Source organism: Corvus kubaryi, unplaced genomic scaffold, assembly GCF_017639235.1.
Source record: "Corvus kubaryi isolate FWS band 111438036 unplaced genomic scaffold, C.kubaryi_AGA036_p1.0 37334, whole genome shotgun sequence".
NCBI lineage: Eukaryota > Metazoa > Chordata > Aves > Passeriformes > Corvidae > Corvus > Corvus kubaryi.
In genome coordinates, this window is record NW_024581108.1 from 1,850,079 (window position 1) to 1,872,506 (window position 22,428).

The 22,428-nt window shown below is 46.5% G+C and overlaps 1 protein-coding gene across 8 annotated transcripts in view; it reads left to right on the forward strand.

The window, feature by feature from the left end:
* PACS2 (phosphofurin acidic cluster sorting protein 2) overlaps nt 1–22,428 on the forward strand; it is a 78,006-nt gene that overhangs the window by 6,321 nt on the left and 49,257 nt on the right. For all 8 annotated transcript variants that reach the window (XM_042029823.1, XM_042029827.1, XM_042029824.1 and 5 more), the window contains exon 2: nt 21,042–21,129. In XM_042029823.1, coding sequence (XP_041885757.1) covers nt 21,042–21,129 — 88 coding nt within the window. The remainder of the gene's footprint in view (nt 1–21,041; nt 21,130–22,428) is intronic.

The following is a 22,428-nucleotide window of genomic DNA, read 5'->3' on the forward strand; positions in this document are numbered from 1 at the left end:
TCAGCATGTAACTGTGAGTGGACAGGAACTGGTCACTGTGTTTTATTTTTCCCATGCTTCTCCCTCCCTGTAAGCCAGCAGTATGAATTTCCTAAGCTGTATGGTCCTCCTGCAGCTCCAGATGTGACATCTGTGTGTCCTTGTTTGGCTGAAGGATGCCCAATCAGTGCTGGGGGAGTTTCAGTCCGAATGGATCCTAACGTGCAGATGATAAGAGGCTTAACTGGCTAATTGAATGTGATAGCGTGAAGCTTCTCTCATGGTGAGGTTTAATTGGATTATGATACTGTACAGTGATGTGGAGGCTTGCAGGGCATGCAGCCAGCTTCACAAGGAGAGAGTGGATCCTTGCTAATCACTCATTTGTTTAAAATAATGAATTGCCTAGAGAGCTCTGATGAGCGTGCTGTGCTTGCTGCAGCCAGTATCCTTGGAGAAGGGATCCCTCAAAAATGAGGGGCTACCACACATGAAGACCCTGTCCTTGGGTTGGTGCAGCTATAGTGGAGGGTCTCCAGGTGAGGAGGAGACGAGCTCCTTTTGTTTGGAAAAACAGATGCGTGGGCTCTCTTGTTGTGTGCTGGAGTCTAGAACACATTTCCTCCTCTAGAACCACTTCAGCCTTTCCTGCAGAGCTTTATGTGGCTGTGTCGCTTGTCACAAGCTGTGCCTTTCTTTTGAGGTGGCCTGCTTGTTCCTTCTCATCTAGCAGCTGCAAGTCTGCAGGCCAGGCTGCCTCCCAGCACAGTTACTTGCAGGGCAATAACTATTTTTGATCAGGAGCTTAAATGCTTCCCCTGCTCCAGCCGGAAAGCAGTCTAATTTTTAAAGCACGCAGCAAAAGTAAAACTGAGAGCAGCTTTTGCATGCTGTGAAGTTTACTTGGTGGAGGCTCTTGTGTGTATAAACCAGAGCTAGGGTCTTCAAGCCAGGCAGTGTTCAGGTGCTCACCTGGCTCGGGGTGTGTGTGGCAGTGCCTGTGTTTTGGGTGCAGTTCCTGGGGGTTGTATGCTTTGTGGAAGTCACTGAATGAGCTGCTGTTCCTGGGAATTTTTGCACTGAAAGTAAGAGCATTTGGTTTACTGATGTTTCAAAAGGGTTTGAAATGTGCTTGGTTGCTCAGATCTGATTTCAGAAGAGTTGTCAAGGAAAATGGCATTTGTTCTCCTGTAAGCAGATGGATTAGCATAAAATATCAGCTTTGATGTCCTTCGAAGTGTGCTCCTCATCCATAGCCTTTGTACTGGTTTGGAGAGTTAACTGTTTGTCTCATCAGTGTTTGAATGGGCTGGGAAATATCCCAAGGATGGTGTGTGTTATTTGGGCAGGGAACAGCACCTGGGCACTGTGAGGTTTTCTTTACCTTGTCCTGTTTCTTGCTGTGGCTCATCCAAACAAATAAATGTGATGGCTTTGCTGTTGCTGGGAAATGGCAGTTCAGCCACTTTTCCCCCTGTGCTCTAACATGTGGGACCTCCCTCCCCAAGCTCTAGTTTGGTCTGATGATAAACCCACTCCCCTCTCCTGCTTGTTTGCCTTTTTGGCAGTCAGGTGCTCTGGAGCCTGTAGGAGGAAAGTGAAAGGGACTAGCCAAGGGGGAATGTTGGTGTTTATCCAAATCCTACATAGCTTGCAGGTCCTTCTGGACCTCAGGGAGGTAGTTGGTTTTGTTCTAAAAAGAAGGAAAAAAAAAAAAAAAGGATCAAACCTGGTGATCCAGGATGACTTTTTTTTAATGTGTGTTGGCGGGGAGGTGGAGGTTTGAAGGCGTGAGGCTGTGAAGGAGCAGGACATGAAGGGTATGCCTGTGTGTGCAGAGTGAAGTGAAACATGTTCACTGCTCAACAAAGCACTTTATTTTGCTGTTTAAAATCTTCTGAAGAAAGACACTGCTTTCATCAGATCCCTTTGCTCTGTTGAGCTCAACTGTTCAAAATTTTTTCCTGCTCTTTTTATTTTTCTACAAAGCCATTGCTGTGCAAGGGCTTGGAGGTGCTCCTCACTGCTGGCAAGTAAATATCATGTGCCGGAGAGAGATCTCTAAAGGGATCTTTATCTCTGCAAGGAGACACATGGAAGGCTGTAAATGGAGACATGGGAAAACCATGGAGCTCATAATGTGGTTCTGGCCTGTGTTTCAGGAGTTTCTAGTGCAGGGCTCTCATTTATGGCTGAAGCGAGCTGCAGTTTGCACATGCACTTGTCTGGTACGTGTTTCCCAACAGGCACTAGGCCAGATCTAGATATAGAGCAGAGAATAACCCCCACTGGGAGATTCTTAGGAAGCCTTATCTATATATAGTCCATATAAGTCTGTATCCCCTTTCTGCTGAGAGCACAGTCTGCCCAGGGAATGTGGTTAATACAGATACGCCCAGCTTCCGAGAACCAGGCAAAGATCCATAAGTATCACGTCTGCCGCGTCCTTTGAGCGATCCCGTGCATGTCCTGGCTCCTGCTGCTCTGGGTGGCAGTGGGGAATTCTCTGCTGAGGGCCCCAGCTGTGCTACTCCGTGCCATGACTGTGCTGTTGTGGCAGGCTGGTGACACGCTCCTGTGGCCAGCTAGGCTTGTCCTCTGTGGGAGCACGAAGCACAGAGGGAACAGCTGTGGGGGCTGGGGTACATCATTCATGCAGAGCTGATGGTGCCTGTGCCTTTGGAGCACGTTGGTCTGGTGGGTGCTCTCATTAAAGCGATGAGATCGTAGCTTGGCAGTGACTTGTCATGAAATAATTTATGTTAGGATTTTCATGCCAGTGCAGTTCCCTTTCTTGCAGCTGCTTACCAGACATTCTGCTGCTTTGGGAATGAAAAACAATTTGCAGTGCTCAGCCCACCTGCAGAAAAACTCAAATAAACAAACTGTGAGCAGGTGTCTTAGATCAGGAGTGGGAACGCACAGTAAGGTGGACAAGGTGCCCTTTCACACAACAGTGTGGTCTCCTAGTAATTTATATGTGGGTGCAGTTTCACCATTAGAATGTCTGAGGCCATTCCCAGCCTTCCTTTCCATTTAGTACATTACTTTCTCCAGCTGGTGCGCCACCATATTTCGTAGCTGTCCTGGCAGCTGCTCAGTGCCAGCCATGGAGGAGCACAGCCTTCTTTCTACTGCAGAAAGTTTGCTGCCCACTTAGCAGTTCTGCAGCACATCCTGAAATCACATAAGTGAGAGTCTGGGGAGCTTTGTACCAGCTTGAAATGTCAGTCGTGAACAGCTTGTAAGGTTCTGTTGGACCAGCTGGAGGCATGGCTTTCTCTTTGGATGCATTTGGCTTTGAGATTGTGGCCCTAGGCCTTCAGAAAGCAACCCCATTTTCTGTGCTGGAGACATGGATTCCTTTCTCTTTTAGGGAGCTGGTCTGGTGGTGTAATGTCTGTGAAAGTCATAGGATTGTTGGAGGACATCTCCTCACACATGATTTTACAAATATAGCAGGATCGTTTGAGGTCACTCAGTCTTGAGTTTCTTCAGGGATTGCACACTTCAGCTGGAGGCTGGGCTGGAGCTCAATTTGATTGCCTCTGGAGGGGCTGTGCTGAAAGTGGGTGTCTGTATTATGGGGTCTAATCTCAAGACAGTCCTGCAAACTTCCCAGATCTTATGTGTGCAGTCTTCACCTTGTCCTGTGTGTCCTGATTTCAGTGCTGCCTCAGCTGTGTGATCACGGTGGTTTGTAATGGAGACAGGGCCCTTGCTGTTCTCAGCAGAGCAATTGTAGTGCCGGTCTCCCAGCTGTGGGCAGCCAGCATCAGGGCTGTCTTCTTATTGTTCCATCTGTGCAGTGGGTGTTTGGGGGTGTAGGACACAAGCATTTACCTCTTCTGCCTGTTACAGCAAGGCTCCAGCAGCTCGCTCACTGAAGAGCTCTCTCTGATGTGTGCAGAGCTGTTGTACTGTTCTGACACCCTCCAGGTGAAGTTAGAGGTGGCTTTTACCTGCTCCTCTGAAGCTGGTGTGTCTGGTGGCTTTTTGTAAACTACCCACTTTGGCTGCTGCTTGCCAGCACCTTCTGCCTTGTGCCAGTGCACAAGAGTTCACATGGTAAAGTGGATCATCAGGGTGGAGGTTTATTGGGGGGCAGAGGTGAGGAAGTGGGCTGTGTTCAGTTGGATCAGTTCTCTGCTGTGCTTTGCGTGATGATCCAAATGGTTGTGCAGGTAGAGTCTGCGGACGAGGATGGAGCAAGTAACCCACTTAATGTAGCACTGCACCACGCTTCTAATTTAGTGGAGTTTCTCTTCGGGCCAAGGAAATGACTTTGAATGGCTGTGGGAGGAGAAGTCCAGCCCCTTGTTTAGAGGCTGGTGTTTTAGCTCTGTGCTATAAACCCTGGGTGGTCCAAAGGTTTGTGTGTGTTCTCCAGCTCGGGGCTGCTGTTGTCAGAGCCACGGAGCTGGTCAGGGTGAAGAGATGGTTGGAGTGGAGGTGGTCTTTCCTTTTTTTTGGCTCTGTGGGGAGGTCTCTGGTAGGAAGAAGGTTTTGGGAGCTGGGCTCTTTGCAATGAAATTGTCAAACAGACACTTTCTAACTTGAGTAATTGACAGTGTAACCAAAGCTGCTGGAGATTGCTGGGGATGTAACTGAATCTTTCACACCGATTCTTATGCAAATTTAAACATGTGCTCCTGGCTTCTAATGGGACACCTACAAATACAACCGGCTCCATTCAGTAATCAGCATCCTGCATTGGATCTTTAATTGCTTGTGGCTTTAGTCAGTGAGACTTGCAGAGCTGCATCTGTCAGTTTCTCAGTGTTGTCCTTACCTGTACACATGAAGTTTCCCTGTAGATTTTGCCTAAGTCACCTGTGGAGGTTCTGGCACGTTGTTTGGTGTGTTTGTTGTTGACACTGCCCATTGCCATACTGCTTTGGCTCAGGAGCAAATGAGCCTGAACGTTTCAGTGCTCTTTTCCTTGCTGATGTGTTGGGTCTCACAAGAGGTAAATTAAATGACCTTGAGGTCTGCAGAAAATAATTTGGTGTATTTAACACTGAGTACAAATCATCTTAGGTTTCAATCCAGTAAATCTGTAACTGTGAGTTGATGAGCCCATTTAAAAAGTATTATTTTTGGGTTCTTGTGGAAGGTGGGTGTCTGCAACCTCCTGGTGTAGTTTCAAATTCAGGGTTGTTTTTTTCATGCATGTGCCACGTGGTGATGGAGCAGTTGGTCAAAACCATGTGGACTTAATTTCTTTAAAGTACAAACAGCTTAGAAATGTTTGTTTATATATTAAATAATCTGCCAGTGACTGTAAGCATTTCCATGTTTCTGCAAGAAATGAAGGTAATTATATAATCAGCAAAGATTCATATGGTTTAACTTGTGTTCCATCTGGCATTAGTTAAATTGATGTTTTCATCTGCATGACCTTTCAGGGTGGGGAGAAATTATGAAAATGGAAAACATGGCTGAAAAAGACCTTCCTGGGACATCTAGGCTATGTAAAGGCTGGAACAGGTCCCCTGAACAGCCCCTGACAGCTGCTGAGGGGAGCAACTCCTTCTTTCCCCTCTGCCGTGGTCCATGTTACTGGGTAGGTATTGTATGAGCTTTAAAATGGGTGGTTTTACTTGACTGAGGAGTTGCCTGTCCTGTATGCAGTCCTTCCCCAGTGCATAAATGTATGGGCAGACTAACTAGATTAACTACAGCAGGAAGAGCTTCCTTCTTAAAATAAAGCTATTGTTAGAGCATCACTTATCATAAATCTATAGCTCTTCTAATGCTGCCCTCCTCCTGTTTCTGCTCTTCCATCCGCCTGCTGGTTTACACTTTGCAGGGTCTGCTCTGAGTTACTTGGGGCTGTCCTGCAGCCTTTCCTCTGTGATCTCTTCCTCTCAGATGAGCAGTTTTCAGCATCAAAAGGATCCTTCCAAAATGCCCTCTTTAATGAAAATATACCTGCATGCTTTCTAAGTGGTAGAAAGACGATATGCTGCCTTCCCGATCAAGTTGCACCCATTGCCTCAAAATGAAGGATTTGCAAGGAAAGCTGAGAACTGCAAGAACTGGATCATATATATTTCATGTTGCTAGTGGCTTGCTAGGGGCTGAACTCCCTTTTATTTGCTCTTCTACCTCTTCCCTGAGAGTATGCCAGAGTTTAAGGTGCTCCGATTTCCTTCAGGCTGGAGGGATCTGTATCTTCTTTTTTCCACAATTCTGCTTTATTTTGCTTAATAGAGTTGAAGACCGTTAGTGTAGGCTTTGTCCTTGCTTCACAAATAGACTTTGAGTGTCTCCAGGTACTTGGATAAGCTTTGCCTGTTCAAGTTCAGTCCCAGTGAGGATCTGAGACAGCCACTTGCAGATACCAAAGCAGATCAGAGGATTTTTTCCTCCCAACATGTAGCATTCAGCAGCTCAAGCGTAAAGCTGTTCACTGAGACAAAACTTTGGTGGCTTTTTACCCTTGGTCCAGGGGGACGTGCCTGAGGATCAGAAGCCTGGATAGTGCTTAGTTCAAGCAAGCACATGGAGCTTTTTCCAGGGAAAAGGGATTTCAGAGATTGATTTTCTCAGTTCAGCCTTTGGTCAGCATGCTCTTGTTTTTCTGATACCTAAATGGCAGGTCCTGCTGGGTGTCTTTAAAAAAACATTTATAATAAGCTTTTATTGTTCATTCAATTGTTTCCTTGTTCCAGGACCATAACCTAAACGTCCGAGCGGCTGTTTGTGTTCCTGCTGCACCTGCATTCAAGGCCAGCTTTCTACTGCTGGCCCCTTGCTGTGCCTGTGTGGAGTGTGGAGTGCAAAGTGCTCAGCTCTCCTCACACGTCCTGATGGTGCTGCATTTGGACCCATCTGCCTTGTCTGGATTTGCATGCTTCGGTTTGCTTGGCACCACTGCTCTCCTGCAGGTTCCAGTAGCCTGATTACTGGTGTTTCCACCTTTGCACAGCACTTGTGATCAAGAAGATCTCTGGATCAAAAAACCAGTTGCACCCAGGTACTTGAGTACAGGATCTGGTCCAGAGCTGGGTTGTGGATAGGTTTAGGCTGACCCCACCAACATTCCAACCATGTGCTGCCTCCAGTGTTCTGTGGTATTTGCTTCTGCCCTGGCCTCTCTCAACATTGCCACCAGCCACTGCTGTGGCTCTGAGTCCCAAAAGCAATGCAGAATGGACAGTAAAACTGCCTGGTGAACACCGGCAAAGTTTTACAATTCTTCACAAGCCTTCAGGGAAGGCCTGGAAAAGTGCTTTGTATGTTGTGTACTTTTATCTTACGTAAACAACTCTTGTCAGTAGAGCAAACAGGACGCTTGCTTTGCCAAGCAGTGTGCTGGGCCCTGGGCAGTGCTTGTGTGAGGCTGCCACCACGGTGAGCTCTCAAAGGTAGCTCTCCATTTTACACAACTCTAAGATTATTTCACTCTGCTTTGCTTTGCATCCGCTAGGTTGTCGTATTTCTCTCTGGTGGTGATCAGATTTGCTGATGGTTTGTATTTTAGCAGGGAAAAATGCCCCTTGTTGGGATTCTGGTATGTCTGTATACAGTAAAAAATGTTGAGTGGGCTGGGAATAGCTTCCAGCGAAGTTATATCAGTTTCTTGGAGCTCTTTTGTTTGGTAGAAATTCCTTTCTTTTCTCTCCCCCTTCACATCCCTCTGACAGCCCACCTCTTTTTTCCAAGGGCTTGCTGAGGTATAATTCACAATTGAGTGAAGTGAAATATGCACAGCTGCAAATGCATTTTTAAATGATGCTTCATCATTAAAGCATCTCTCTGAACAGGTTGGCAGTTTCAGTAGCCATCAGAGTGCAGTAACAAAGAGGATTTTGTTGAAAACACTTGCCTTTGATTTTTATCAAGCTCTGAGAATGTGTTGACCACTTGATACTTTTGAGTGCAGATAGGAAGCATCTGGAGCAGGCGAGATCTACACTGGAGAAATGTGTTAGATGTGTCCCTGAAAAAAGGGGATGTAGTTAAGTTATCCTTTGCTCTTCCTGCATTGTATTGTGGAAATCATATGACAGCTGGAGTACAATAAAAGACAAAAGTTAAAAAGTTTTCTTGAGTTTTGAAGTGTCATATCCAGTCTTGCATGCTGCAGCTCTCCTCTGCCTTCCCACTGAATGGAGAATTTTTGCAACTCTCTTTCCCTCTTTGGATCCACCAGATGTTTTTGTGATTCCTTGCTTTTCCTGGTGTGTGACAAAGCCCAGCAAGTGGAAGCTGCAGGCATGCAGTATCCTATTACTGTTGGCCCAGTGTTGCAAGGATTTGATATGGGGCTGCTTGAATCTCAGCCATACCAAGATCCAATGTCTGTTTATCGATAAGTTGAAATAGATTTATCAACATCTAGGACAGCTCAGAAGACTTGAATCAGTTTAGTGGCAGAATTTGGTGTAGTTTAATGGAAACAATGCTCTAATCTCTCGAAATTAAACATTTCATCTTGTCTCCCACAGTTCCTGACTCTTGAACAGTGAACTGAGGCTCCTTTAGGTTTTGTTTCTCTGCTCTCTGTCCTCTGCCAGCAGGCTGCTGCTGCTCCTGCTGAGTCTCCTGGGCCTATCTCAGTTCCAAAATTATCACCACATTTTCCAAGCTATTGCATGAGTAACTTTGGGCTTTTCTCCTGTGAGTGAATTCACTCTCTATCAGTTCTCCAAGAGGACCTCTTATGAGTGGAAGCTACTCTGTTTGAGGTGGCACATCTGCAGACAGGATCAGTCATGGGGGGTCATCTGTGTCTGCAGTATTCTTGCTGATTCAGGTGTGAAAGCAGAGAATGTCTTAGTAATTTGTAGTTACATGAGCACTTATGTGTGATTACATAACATACACTATACATAACACAAAATCTCTAGGTGAAGCAGTTGTATCACCGCCTCGCTTCCAGTGTTTCCCTTCAGCGAGTTTCAAGGTGCTTGCCATGAGTAGACCTTTGCTTCACGGTGATGGAAATGAAGGCTCAAAACAAACACTCTGGAAGTGGTAGAAAATCTACACTGGTGCTCTAGAGAGCTTGGGCTCACCAGGACTGTGCTGGAAACATATCACGCACGTAAATACATTTCTTTTGTATGATTAGCCATAGGCTCTGATGGAAAAGTTGATGTGCTTGGTATTAGCTGTAGTCATGTGGTGAAAATCAGAGGTTGAGTGTGGTCCTCTGAGTGAGGACAGCATAAAATTAAGGATAAATCCCATCCTAATGTTGTGGTACTTGGCCTTGTCTCATCCCCACTGATGATCCTCAGCTGTTTGTGTGACAGAAATGCTCTTTGACAGCCTGAGTGTGTGTACCTAGTTTCAGATGTGCCATGCCTCATCCATGAGCAGGAGCACTGACCACAAAATGATCCTGATATCTATTCCTTGCTCTTAGCATCACTGTCATGTTAGAGTTAGCTGATTGCATCAGCAAAGACATTAGAGGAGAATGTTTTCAGGGCGCTGAGACTGGTCTGGCTGTGGGGTTTGCTCTCCATGAATGATCTGATGGTGTGATCTTGTTCATAAGTGGAGTAACTATCTTATTCCTGGATAGGCTCCTTAGTAATCCCTTCTTGCAGTGAACCTTAATATCCTGCTAGGGAAGAGCAGCCTCTCATTCAAACTCAGCTTGTTCATGTCTCATTTACCTCGGTTTGCTTATTTTGTAGTGCATCTACAGCTTATCTTGATAAATCCAGTTTCAGTGGGAACTCACAGGCCTGATGAAAGGTTCTGGGTACTGAATGGATTATGATTGTTATAAATTACTTTTTGTTTTATTGCTTGTATTCAACATTTTAAAAGTCCTACAGGAGTCTGGAACAAGTTCTGAGCAGCAAAGATGAACATTTTGGAGCACCCTGTGTCTGTCAAAGCTCACTGTTTTGCTGGCTTACACAGGTCACACTGATATTTTTAAATATTCTTGACAAATTGAACTAGCAAGTTTAGGCACTTGGTTTGCTTTGCTGCTCCCTTATTGCTTTCAGGAATGAAATATCACCAGCAATGATGCTGAAGAACTGTAATCTCTAAATAATACTGAATCTCTGCTTGCCAGTTCAACTTCCCACAGCTGCTGAAGAGGTTTAGAGTATTAAGGAAATGCAAATGTTTTTCTGGAGCAAACCGTTGTATTCTGCCTGCCACTGCAAATGTTTGGCACTGGGATTCTTCTGTACTTCTTTAGTAAAAATTGTGGTTGCTTTTTTCCCTGACAAACTTAAAGGTGATACTAGCATTCAGAAAAGAGGGTGAACAAAGTCTGAGTTGCCAGGTTTCTCCCTTTTTCATGAGAAATACACAGAAATCTCAGTCATGAGGGGTTTTTACAGAGAAGAAAATAAACAGAAAACCTTGTGCTGAGTTATTTCCAAACAAGTGCTTTCTTTTTCAGTAGCGATTCTTTAAACTAGAGCACACAGGGTATATTTAGATGTAAAGAGACACACTGTGGGGGAAGGCATTTTTCAGGTTTTGTTGAGAGACATTTTGAGATCACCTGGAGGCTGGGATTTTCCCTAAATGAAGCTGCTTTTATTGAGAGGGGATCAGAAGTGCTCTGAAAACCCAAGCTGTTTGCAGACCCTTCTGCAGGGTCTGGAAGTGCATGTCCTGGCTGTCCCCCAGGTCGTAAGGTTGGCCTGGTGATGCAGGTGCCTCCCCACTCAGGTATCTCCTCAGGGCTGGGCGAGGGTGTCACATGCAGTCTTTGCCAGTGCAAAATCTGCTGCTGCTTCAGTGTAAGGTCACCTCCATGGGTCAGCTTTAAAGACTACAAGACATCCCAGTTTCTGTTCATTAGTGCACTTTTGGTGGGTTCTGCAGTTCTCAGGGCTGTGTTTGGAGAGCTGATGTTGTGCTTGGCAGCAGACTGGGCGCTGCACTCTCTGTAAGCTTTTTCAGTCCAGTGCAGCTGGTTTTGGAAGTTAAAATACTGCTTCTGGATACTGCTATAGTTCCATCCCTGGCAGTAGTGCTGGTAGTTTTGCTTCAGCCGTCTCATTCTTGCACTAGCTGGGGTAATGTTCAGCTATTTGGCTTTTAGAATCTCATTAGATTCCTTATTTCTGTTCTCTGGTGATTTCCTTCCCAGCTTATCTGTGCTCTTCTGAGCAGACAGTGTGCAAATGAGCAAGCGCTACCCAGAATATTTGATGGAAGAAATGCAATGGATATGTGCTGGAGCACAATGGAGCTTCAATAAGAGGCATTTTCTTGAAAGGAGTGCTGAATGGCACTTGGCATTTTCAGACCTTTTTTGACCACTGTTAATATTGGAAAGCTCCTCTCAGTTTGCCCCTTCCTTTCTGGGGAGACAAATCTGCAAGGGACAGTACCTTTCAGCTGCTTTACCCTCAATGTTTCGTTCCAGTTTGAGGGATGTTCATCAAGGTTTCCAGCAAGTTTAATGCTGAATAGGGTTCCCCAGCTTTAGTGGCAGGATTCAGAGTTCTTTGTAATTTCTATTTAGTGCTGATGGAGGCTGCTTTGTCAGCTGTATATCGTTGCCTTGTAAAAACCAGCACTGTTCAAATAAACGCTTCTGGGAAAGAACCATCTTTCTTTTATAACTGTTTTAATGTGTTTGATTTGGGAACATCCTTTGAGCTGTGGCCAGAGAGCAAATGGGTTGCCGACACTGCAGTCCCATGGCGAAAGCACCTGTGCACACGTGAGCCTGAGCTGTGGGGCTCAGAGGTCAGAGTGCACAGCTGAGGTGCTGTGAGCATTACACAGGGTGTTTGGTACAGCTGTAGAAATTGCTCTTTGTGGAGCTGGTGTTTCTCCTAACCTTCCTTCTGACCTGCTGTTGAATACATTGGGGTTTATAGTTTCAATTTTCTTGCCTCCTTTCCTGTCGTTCCAGTTGTCAGTTCTGTATTTTTGCACGCTGGAGAGAAATCATATGTTGGGGTGCTGAATAGTTCTCCTGTATTTGAGGTGCAATGAGAATTGTGGAAAACAAGTCAGTTTCAAACTTAAGTAACCAATTTTGATATTTCATTGATTGTCATACCATTCATCTCTGGAGTCGGGGAAGAAGGGAGCCAGCATTAAACATGGGGCAATTGAAGGAATAGCGCAGGCTGTTGGCTCTGAGAGGTGTTGGGGTGGCTGGCTGCACATGCCTGTCTGGAAGAAGGTCAGAATGGCAGGCTTGGACAGCCTTGCTGCAATGGGAATGGTATTGGGATCTGTGAAGTGTTCTCCTAGCCTGAAAGCAAGCCCGCCAGCAGCATGCTTTTCATATTTGATTGCTGTGCTGGCTAATACCAAACGTACCATCAAAGTTCACTATGTTTTCCACTGCTGCTAGCTGCTCTGCCTTTACTCTTGCATGACACTGAGTTCTCAGAAAAAAAGCAAACAGCATTTTGGGGTCTAAATTATGTCTCTGTGGTTCTTCCAGCTTGTACATGTTGGGCCACATGGCAAACTTCACAAACAAAAGCCTCTTTACTGGTACTTGATGCAGCTAGTTTAAATTGAGGTTACAGAAAGTGGTTAGGAATGGGTCACCTGCCCTGGCTTTGCTGCCTTGGGTCCAGATGGGTCAGCAAGGGAAAAGCAATTTCAAAACCAACCATAAAACCCACCCCCAAAATTAATTTAAAAAAAAACTCCTACAGCAGTTTTCAGACAGTTTGTTTATTTGGAATGGTGTAATGTGGTTGTCTTCCAAAGAAGCACCAAGTCTTAAGAATTACATAGCATCAGGATCTTGGCTTTGGGTGGGAGGGCCATATGCCTGACTTGCTAGTGAGCTAGGAATTGTTCTTGGATGGCTGAGTGAGAAGTAATTTGATGTGACCCATGGTGTGAGCCAGTCTGGTCTCTGGGGTGACAGGCTGTTTAGCTTTGCCTCTGTGTCAGGTGATGGCGTGGGAGCTATTTGAAGTGGAGAGAAATAAAGCAGAGAGATGGCACGCTGTTCATGCCCTGAGAACAAATTCAGCTTTGGGTACACCAAGAAGCCGTCTGTTTTTCCTTGACTGCTTTCCTAGCTGGAGGCTTCCTAGTCCTGATTTCTTACGCTGAAGAAATCACAGTGACTGGTAACCCAGGCAGAACTGAGCCTTCCTTACAAGCTCTTCTAACATGTGCCCGAAGTCCAGGCTCCTCTTGGCATAGTTTTTTTCCTCTTGATGGTTGATTTACAGACAATGGGGAAGCTCAGAATATTTGAGACAGTCCTTTTCTCCAAAGATTTGCAGGCCTTGGAGGCAGCGTGCTGTGATTGGGACTGTGCTGTCTCCCCAGGGTACCACGTGGGGAGCAGGAGTGTGCAGAGCACAGTGGGCTCTTGCTGTGGGCTGTTCAGCAGTGGGAACAAAAAGCAGAATAGCACCAGGCATTTTGAAAGTAGTTGAACGCAAGAGTACTTGGAGAGTTCTTCATGCTATCGAAAGGAAAATACTAAATACTAAACCAGACTGACTGGTGCAGGACTTCCCTCTGAATCTACCTGCACTCCATCCCCTCGCTGGGTTGGGGAGGGGAGCTGCTGGGGCAGTGGTTGGTTGGAGAACAGCGTTCCTGACGCAGTAGTGAAGGAGGATTTGCCATCAGACTGCTCCGGAGGGAGTGAGCAGGAACAAGCAGTCTGTCGGAGGAGCCGGTCTCATTTGTTGCATGGATGCGGAGAAGTTGGTGACGTGTGGGCTGTGACAGCCCCAGTTGCTGCGGAGATGTTACACCTCCCAACCCGCTGCTGCTGTGTTTGGGAATGCTGTGCTCAGGGTTGGGCATGGATTCGGGGAAGGAGAGGACGGGGAAGAGACTGAGGGTTATCCGGGCAAGGCATGTGCTGGGAAAAACCTGTGCCCTGAGGCACTTTCTTTAACCCTTTCATCTCGCGGACCGTGCCTGTAACAGAGGTGGCTGCCACAGGGAGGATTCCCTTGGGCGTGTGCTGGACGGCTGGGTGCCGGCTTTGTTCCTGCAGCCGGCTGCAGCACTGACAGCTTGGGAAGGGGATACTGCTACAAACAGGGCGGATGTGCTGTTCCATGCCTTGAGGCAAATTGGACGTAGCAGGAAGCCTTTAGCTCTGATGGTCCTTCTCATCTGCTGGCGACTTCATGCAGCTCCCGCTAGTCCTGGAGGGCTCAGGGGCAGATGGGAACGGCTCCGGGCAGGCAGGGAGTGTTCCTGTATCGTGCCTGAACAGCCAATCCCGGTGATCAGCCTGCTGTGTGACAGGCGCTGCTGTCTGGGGCAGGGGGGCAGCCAGAAGGCAGGTTGCATAAGGAAGGCATGCAAGGATGAGCCAGGGAGTGGAGGGCTGCTGGATTTGTTCCAGCTGCGAAGGTCTCTCCTCTTCATCCCCCACCCACTGATTTGTTTTTTTGCATTCTTCCTCCCGGAGTCTCCTTGTGGTTTAGGGCGTGATTCGTTTGCTCATTTGTGTATCTGTTTCTTTGCCAGTGTGTGAGGCGTGTGGTGGGAGCTGCCCTCCACCCTGGCTGGCTCACGTAAACTTAGTGGGTCGTGCCTTTGCTTTGTTGCTGACTAGCTGAGAAATGAAGCCCTAGCTACAGAAATAGCTTGACCAGCCCACATCCTAAAGGCTCCCCCTCCTTGACAGTGGTATTTTGACTGCGCTCATTAGGTGTTCAGATGGGAGATTGGCATTTCAGCGCTGCTGCGAGGCTTTCTGGGCTCTACTGCACTCCATGGGTGTCTCCTGCAAGCTTGTTAGACCCATAGCTACCACAAGCCTTTGGTCAGATGGATGTGGCTATGCCTACTCTGCCTCCATTTTGTTCCTTGGTGGTGCCTCTGGCTGTTCCAGCTACTAGTGAATTAATACAACAAATATCAAATGTGTTTGTGTCATCTGTAATACAGAAAATGTGATCCTGATGCCTGTCAGAGGAGCCTTAACCATTAATCAGCTGACTTTATTCTTTAAAGCTAATAAAGCACCTTCCTACTGCCTCAAAACTCTGAAAACATTGATCAAATCTAATTCACCAGTACCACAGGCACTTTCACTGATGCTCACTTTGGTATCAGGATGCTGTGCAGTCCTGTTGTTCTGGATGCTGGATTTGGAAGAGGCAAACCAGGAGAGGTGTATTTAACTACATTTGTGCCTGTGCCTGGCTTTGCAGGCAGCATGGTGTGAATACATAGGTGAGTTTGCCTGACTCCTTTATACTCCATAGCCTGTCTGAGAAACAGACTTAATCCCTGCTTTGTCAGTGGTTGGGTTTTTTCCTCCTTTGAGTCACCCTGTACAGGGATTTGAAGTCATCAAATTGAAGAGTAAGAAACCAATGTGTAACAATGTGTGCAGGAACTAAGATCCGACTGAGGCCAACAGTTGTGTGAAGAGCTACCCCTGCTCTTGCTGAGATGATTTCCTAAAGGGAGAGAAAGCTACTGTTACTCAGTAGCACAGTTCAGAGCATGTACCTGGAGGTGAGCGGTTGGTGTCAGGCTGATTTCCTGCAGGTGTGACTTGGAATGCCTCACATCTTGGCTGGGTGGTCAGAACATGGTGTGTGACACAACTGCCAGCAACTGCCAGAAGAGATTTTGCTTGGCTACCTGAAGAGTGTGTGGGACTGTGGAGGTTTAGCTTCACCTGTGTGTTTCACCAGCATCGCTGTGTCTCGGTAGTGCCCTTTCCTTCCCAGATTACTGAAGCACTAAGAAATGAGAAGTGCTAATGGAATATGTAAACTCTGCTTTGTGAATCAGGGTTATTTGGCTTGCAGGGATCCTGATCCCTTTGTGACCTTGGTGAGTCCCCAATAGCCAGCCAGCAATGTCTTGACCTACTGAAGGAAGACATCTCTCAGCATTTCCCAATTGATACATTGGATTAGAGCATCTAAGCTCAGATGTGCTTTGCTACTTGGTTATATTAACTTCAAGTAGCGAGTGTGCTCATGTGGAGTTCTAGGATCTTGTAAAAATTATGCAGATCTGCAAAATTTTAACATGCCCATCCCCTTCTGCTTGCTCAGTTTGGAGTAGGCATATCTGTAATATATTTGAAGTGAGCAGGACAGTATTTCAACTATAAAAGGATAGTGTCTGGCTGTATATGTGTGTCCTCGTGAGGTCCTGGGTAGAGCCTGTTGCATAAAATAAGCTGCCATCCTCCTACCTGGCTGAACAAGACCTGCTTGGTCCAGCATTTCTATGGATCTTAGTCTCCAGAATCTTAAGAGCTTAGTTCTCTGTATTAATGCTGGGAAGAGGATTTCAAGATCCTTGAGAACAAGAACAATGAAAATACTGGCTCTGCAATTGTTTCCTGGCTGCTTAAACCTTACTCAAATGGACCTATATCCAGAACAGCTGATTAAAGGTCAGCTTAGTGGGAAATGTGAATGAAGGACTATTAGGTTTCTTTGCGGGTTACTCAGGTTATGTTTCTGGCATGGCAGAAAATGGGGTGCTTGACCTCTGCCTCCTCGTTTAATTTCACCTTGCCTTGGAGCTTCCCTGATAATGCGACCAAGATTAGATCACTGTGAGGTAGTTGTCTCATTAAGCTTTGGAAAGTGAGGAAGGATCTTCCTGAGGCTCCTAGTGCTGCCCTTGACCAGAGGCCCAAATCTGATGTATCAGTGGCATCAGAGGACAGTACTTCTGCCCTTTTTTCTCCCCAAGTTAGCTCCTAGGCCAGTACAGAGCCCTGCCTTTGGCACGTAACTGCAGCAACAGGTTTATCCATGTGTTGTTCTTTTCTTCCTGAGCAGGTGTAAGAAGCTGCTGGTGCAGTCGGCTCTTGGTGCACTGCAGACATTCATACCTTCCAGAAGCAGCTGCCTCCCAAAAATGCTGTGCAGGGCTCTTGGCTCCGGCCTCTCCTGCACAGACACCCCCATAGCTATGTGCAGAATGGCTCTGTTTGTCTGGGCAACCATGTGTAGGTGGGTGTCTCTCTCCACTTCTCCTTTGAGTGGCTTGTGGTTTATTTTGGGATTGATGTGGGTGTAAAGTGTCAGCTTGGAGCACAACGCTCAACGTGGACATTGAAAGCACCAGGGTAAGAGGCTGCTTGCTGTCCTGAAATGCTGAAATAACTTGGGTGAGATGAAACTGTCCAGTGGCCAAATGGAAACTGATTCCTTCCTTATAGCCATTGGCTGATTGAGGTTTTCAGACCTCAGAGGGGAGTGCTCCTGGCATGAAACACTTTTCTCTAGGAATAGTTCCTCACAGCTCTTAACCTGGACAAAGGGTATCTGTGTACTACGGTCTTCCTGCCCCAGCTCCCATCTTGTACTCGGAGTCCCCTATAAGTGTGGATGCCTCCTGTTATTATTCTCTATTTCTATGGGGTTTAATTAAAATGCAGGTCTTTAATTTTTAATTTTTCCTTCCTGTTGATTCGACTGTCTCTGCGTGAACAAGGTCTCAGTGCAATTACTGTGCTCCCTGTGGAGAAACAGACATTTAATTCAGCAAGGCAGACTCTTTCTTGGAGGGGGTTTATTTTCCTGATCTTCCTACTCAGGGGGATGCAAAAGCAAAACATCCAGTGAGTAAAGAATGCGACACTTTATTTGGTTGTTCTGGACACGTTTGCTGCATCTCAGTTACCAAAATGTTATGTTCTTTGCAGAGAGCTGCCTCCTTAAGCAAAGGGCTTGTGATGAAGCTACTCAGCACAACCTGCATTAGCAAGGCAAGTTGAAACCATTGGATCAGGTCCAGGTTTCCTCTTTAAAACTCTGGTCTTGCAGCAGTGATGTAAAAAGATGGAGTTTTATTGTAGCATTAAGCTGTCTCATGATTTGTTAACCTGAGACCAGGATCAGGCAAGTACCTTGTACATGCTTGCTGGGGGGCACGTGAGTGACCAGAGGGGACAGAGGCTGCTGCTGCTGTTAGGGACCCAGCTGAGCTCCTAACAGGGATGTCAACTATGAACCTTCAATAAAGGGTGGAAATATAGGCTCTCAGATTTCTATTGTCCTTATTTAAGTCTGCTTCAGCTAACTTAGTGCTTTTGCTAACTTAATGCCCCTTGTGCAACTGTAGTTCACGGCTGAAACATGTGAAGACAGGATTTCTCTGCACCTTCTGTATTGCTGTCCCAGGTTTTCAAAATACTTCAGGCTTCTTCAGCTCCAGTCTTGAGGCTTCCTCAGTTCCCCTTTTGTGTGCTAGGTTATTTTCTCTGTGTTCACAGAGATCATATCTATATGTATTAGAAGCTTCCAAATGCAGCCTTGTTCTCTTTCCACATCTTTCCAGGTCCACCTGTGTCTGTTCTGTTTTACTTACCGGTGTTTAACCTAACGGGCTCATTGGTAGAAGTGGCTTGTGAAACTGGTCCCTGTTCTGACTCCTGAGACTTGATGGAAGTACAGTAAAACCTTGGCAAAAGATAAGTGCGTGGTAGGAGGTGCCGCTGTTATCAGAAGCAGTTATTGCACACAAATCCTTGCTGTACCTGTGTGCACGAGTAGTTCAGGATCCTTGTGCTGGTGGCAGGGACACACTTGGCATCTGCCTTTTCATCATGATTTGAGTAAGGTGTGGCCCCTTTCTGCCACATATTCTGAAGATTGCTTTGATTTGTAAGCTGCCAGCTTAGACTGAAATAGTGTGTTGAGGGTAAGAGTGATTTGATGGGACTTAAACTGCTTTTTATCCATCCCCCACACGCTCTGCCCCCCACCGATGGAGAGGATAAACATTTCATTGTTTTTTGTGTGAAGTGCCTTTTAGTACCAGCAGCCCAGCAATGGGGTATAAAGAAAGCAGATGTGTCCCATGTCTTTTTTAAACTGCTTTTGTTTTTCTGATCACTGTAAAGGAGGCTTTCAATTTCTAAATTTTTTTTTTCCCAAGCAGCAAGTGCTCCACAGGGTTTGATCAAAGCTCATAAATGATGAATTGAAGGAATGCCCGGCGGAGAACAGAACGCCCTCCTTGTGCTCTGCTCTGTGTGCTGAGAACACCATTGTTTCTTCCTGTACCTTTTCCATCCTCGAGCTCGGGGCTGGAGAGAAAAGATCTTTGTTCCTTGCCTGTCAGCTGAGACAATGCCAGTGTGTTGTCCTACCTCTGCTCTCAGCACCTGACTGGCCGGAGCTCTGTGGGTTTTGGCAAGCGGAGCACAATTGTCCTCCAGCTACCGCGTTACAAAGAAAACAAACGGCTTCACAGCCTCCTTCCTCCAGATCCTGGCCCGGCTGCTTCACGGCAGCAGCCACGTGTGTCTGCGCTTGCTGTTTTATTCACGATGCAGAAGAAAAGCCAACACCCTCTCCTGTGCTCCAGGTTGAGGGATGCAGCTTCACCTGACTCGAAGTGCACACAGCTGCTGGTGGGGGGACAGAAGTGGACAGAGGCCCAGGCAGGCCCCATTTTTCCACCTTTCTTGTTATTTCTGCAGCATATCTGGCTGTGCTGTCTTGTGATGCAAAGCTCTGCAAAGGAGAGAGCTTGTAGTTCTCTCTTTCTCTTGGTTTTTGGGGGTTTTAGCAGGAACCAGTGCTTTGCAAAGGAGGAGGAAGAACAGATGGAACGGGCTGGGTGGAGAAGAGGCTGGCAAGGACATGTTTGGAGAGGTGCTGGAGTGCAAACCATAAGAGCCCAGACTGGCTCTTCCCTGTTACCGGCCCTGTGTGAGAGACCAGAGTTCACACAGAGCTACGGATGTTTCAGGATGAGACAGGCAGTACTTGCTTCAACATCTACCCCCACTCCTGTTGGGAAGAGCCTTTAGCTGCATCTCTCCTGCTGTTTTGCACCCAGGCTGATCCTGTCTACCTTCAGGCACTGCAGCAAAGCAGTGTTTCAGCTTCCCACCACAGTGGAAAAGATGGTGGAGATGCAAGTCACCCTTGCAGTGCTGAACTACTGGGCACCTAGCACCAGGGTGGAGTACCGTAGTTCAAGTGCAGGCATCAGTCAGTGGCACTTGTGCGAGTGCTGCTTGGACATGCACCAAAATCCAGCATCAGCTCCTCTTTCCTTCTCATCTTCTGCTGGACTTCACCCCTTCATGAACAGTCCTGATGTTACACTTGATCTGGGAGAAAGAGCTCAGCAGTGGGTTTGAGAAGAGCAATGCTCATGTCTGCTAACATTCCATGTCAGAGGCCAGAGATGCCCATGCCTGACACAAAGGCAGTGCTGGCTCCTGGCCAGCGTGACAGATGATGTCTAGTCACTGCAGCCCGCCCAGCAACTTTCTCTGGCCTCTGCTATCCTCAAACTGAGCTGTCTTGGCTTCAGGTTTATCTTTCCCTGAAGTTCGTTTATGAGTATGCCTTCTGAATTCCCCCAGCTAGTGGTAACTTCTGTGAAACTGTGACAGTGCCAATGCCATGGTTCTGTTACCCAGAGCCTTAACTCTGCTGCAGAGGCTGAATTTCATCTGCTCCCAAGCTCCCTGTGCTGGAAGGCAGAAGTGCAAACAGCTTTAACCAGAACAATGTAGCATTGCCTGGGTGAAGAATGTGAATTACTTGCATATGTGTGGCATGTGAACACCAGGGCCAGAGGGCACCACTTGAGTCCTTTCCTTCTTTCTTTTCCTTTTTTTCTCCCTCCTTTCCATTAGAGATGCCTGAGCCACTTGCTACTACTTTTGTTTGGGGATGAGGAGAAGAATGTGTGGGTTGACAAGAGGAGGTGGGAGCAAGATCTTTAGGAGCCAGGAGTCTGAAGATGAAAAAGCCAACAATCTAGGAAAGCCTTGTAGACAAGTTTAAAATTAGATTGACCCTATGCTTTCATATTGCTGGAATTTAATTCCTCTGACCCTGAAGCTTTTGGTCTGACTCAGAGCAAGGGTTCCCAGGCTGTGGTCGGTGAAGGCCAGTGCTGTTTGGGGCTCTCATGTGGCCATGGGTCTGTATCAGAGACAGATGTACCTCCTGTCCACCTCCTTGTATTTATTGAAAGTTGAGAAATTGAGTCTGAGAAGCCAGGGAAGCCTCATATATTTCTGCTGTCTTTGTATCAGTGTGCAGCTTGTGTCTGGAGCTTGTTCACCCTTAAACTGGGATACTGCTGTGTGTAAAAACTGTTCAGAGCTTTTCCTTTTTCAGGCATGATTGTAACTGTTTCTCTTCTGTTCCTGTTTGCAGGTTGTGCAGCTTGACATTAAAGAAACTGGTAGTCTTAAAGGAATTGGATAAGGAGCTTATTTCTGGGGTCATTGCTGTCAAAATGCAGGTAATTGCTGCTCAGTTCTAAGAATTGTGTTGTTTGACTAAAAATACTGGCAGGTGCCCAAACTGAACTTTACCTCCACATAAGGGTCCATTGCATCCACAGTCCCAAGTCCATCAAGGCATTCTGGATCTGTGCAGACTCTCCTTCTCCCATCTTCCTACTTCATTTCACTGTTGTAAGCGAAGAATATTGTTCACTGATGGCTCAGCATGAGCTTGTCTGCATGTAAAAATGCTCTTTATGAATCATATGTCACCTTTTCTTCCTGAGCTGGCACTAAATCCAAGCCTGGTTCTCTTTTTAACAGTCTGGGGCTGAACATCTTGGTAACTGGGTCTTGGTTTGGGGGAGTCTGGGCCTTCCTCTGCTGGTGGGCAGCTCTGCTATTGAGCCTGTGGCCAAGCTTGTCAGTGGATTTGTAGGGTGCCTGTACAGACTAATTACTTTTCCTAAAATACAGTTGTTATCCTAGGTAGATAACCCACTTTACAGCAGATGTTTGCCATTTAATTAGGTAACTCCATGTAGGTCACACTGCCTGGAGGCGGGCTGGGAAGGAAGGGGACTCAGTTCCACAGTGCGTCACGGCATCAGTTCAGCTCATGTGCTCCCATCACTGCAAATGCTAAAGTGCTTAACGAGTAAAAGCCTGGCAGACCTATAAGTAGAACGTCAACTGTGCTGAAAAGCTGCTGCTTTTCAAATAAAGAACTAGGCAAACCCCTGCAGAGAGCTGGTTGTGTCAAAGCACACAAAATCTAGTTTGGAAGGTGAAATCAGGAAGGGCCTGTGGTGGAAAAATATATAGCTGAGGATTTAATTGGTATCTCTCATCTTTAAGTTGTCCAGCTGGGGTAAAAATGTGTCCCTCTATGTTAGAGGGAGTTCATGCAGCCACAGCAGGGAGCAGAAAGGCAGGGAATTGCTTCACACACCTGGTTTGTGGGAACCTCAGAAGAAGCACTGCTGTGGGTTTCCAGGCTGTCAGATACTGCTTATCAAGGCTGAAAGCTTTCCATATGTTTGTGCTCCTAGATGATGAATGCATCACTGTAAGGACCTGAGGCTTGTCAGTGAATGATCTATACCCAGAGAGTGCCAGACTTGGGTTGAAGAATTCAGTAGCTTTTATTAGAGCAAAACCTTCTTTTCCTGTCCAGATTACTGCTGACTGCTTACACTTTCTATAGGTGAAAGCTTGCCCCAGACCCACAAATCCAAAGGGAATTTTAACACGTGGGAGTTTCACATCCCATTTTGTGTATTTGTTGTGATCTGCATTCCTGCTGTAATCCAGAC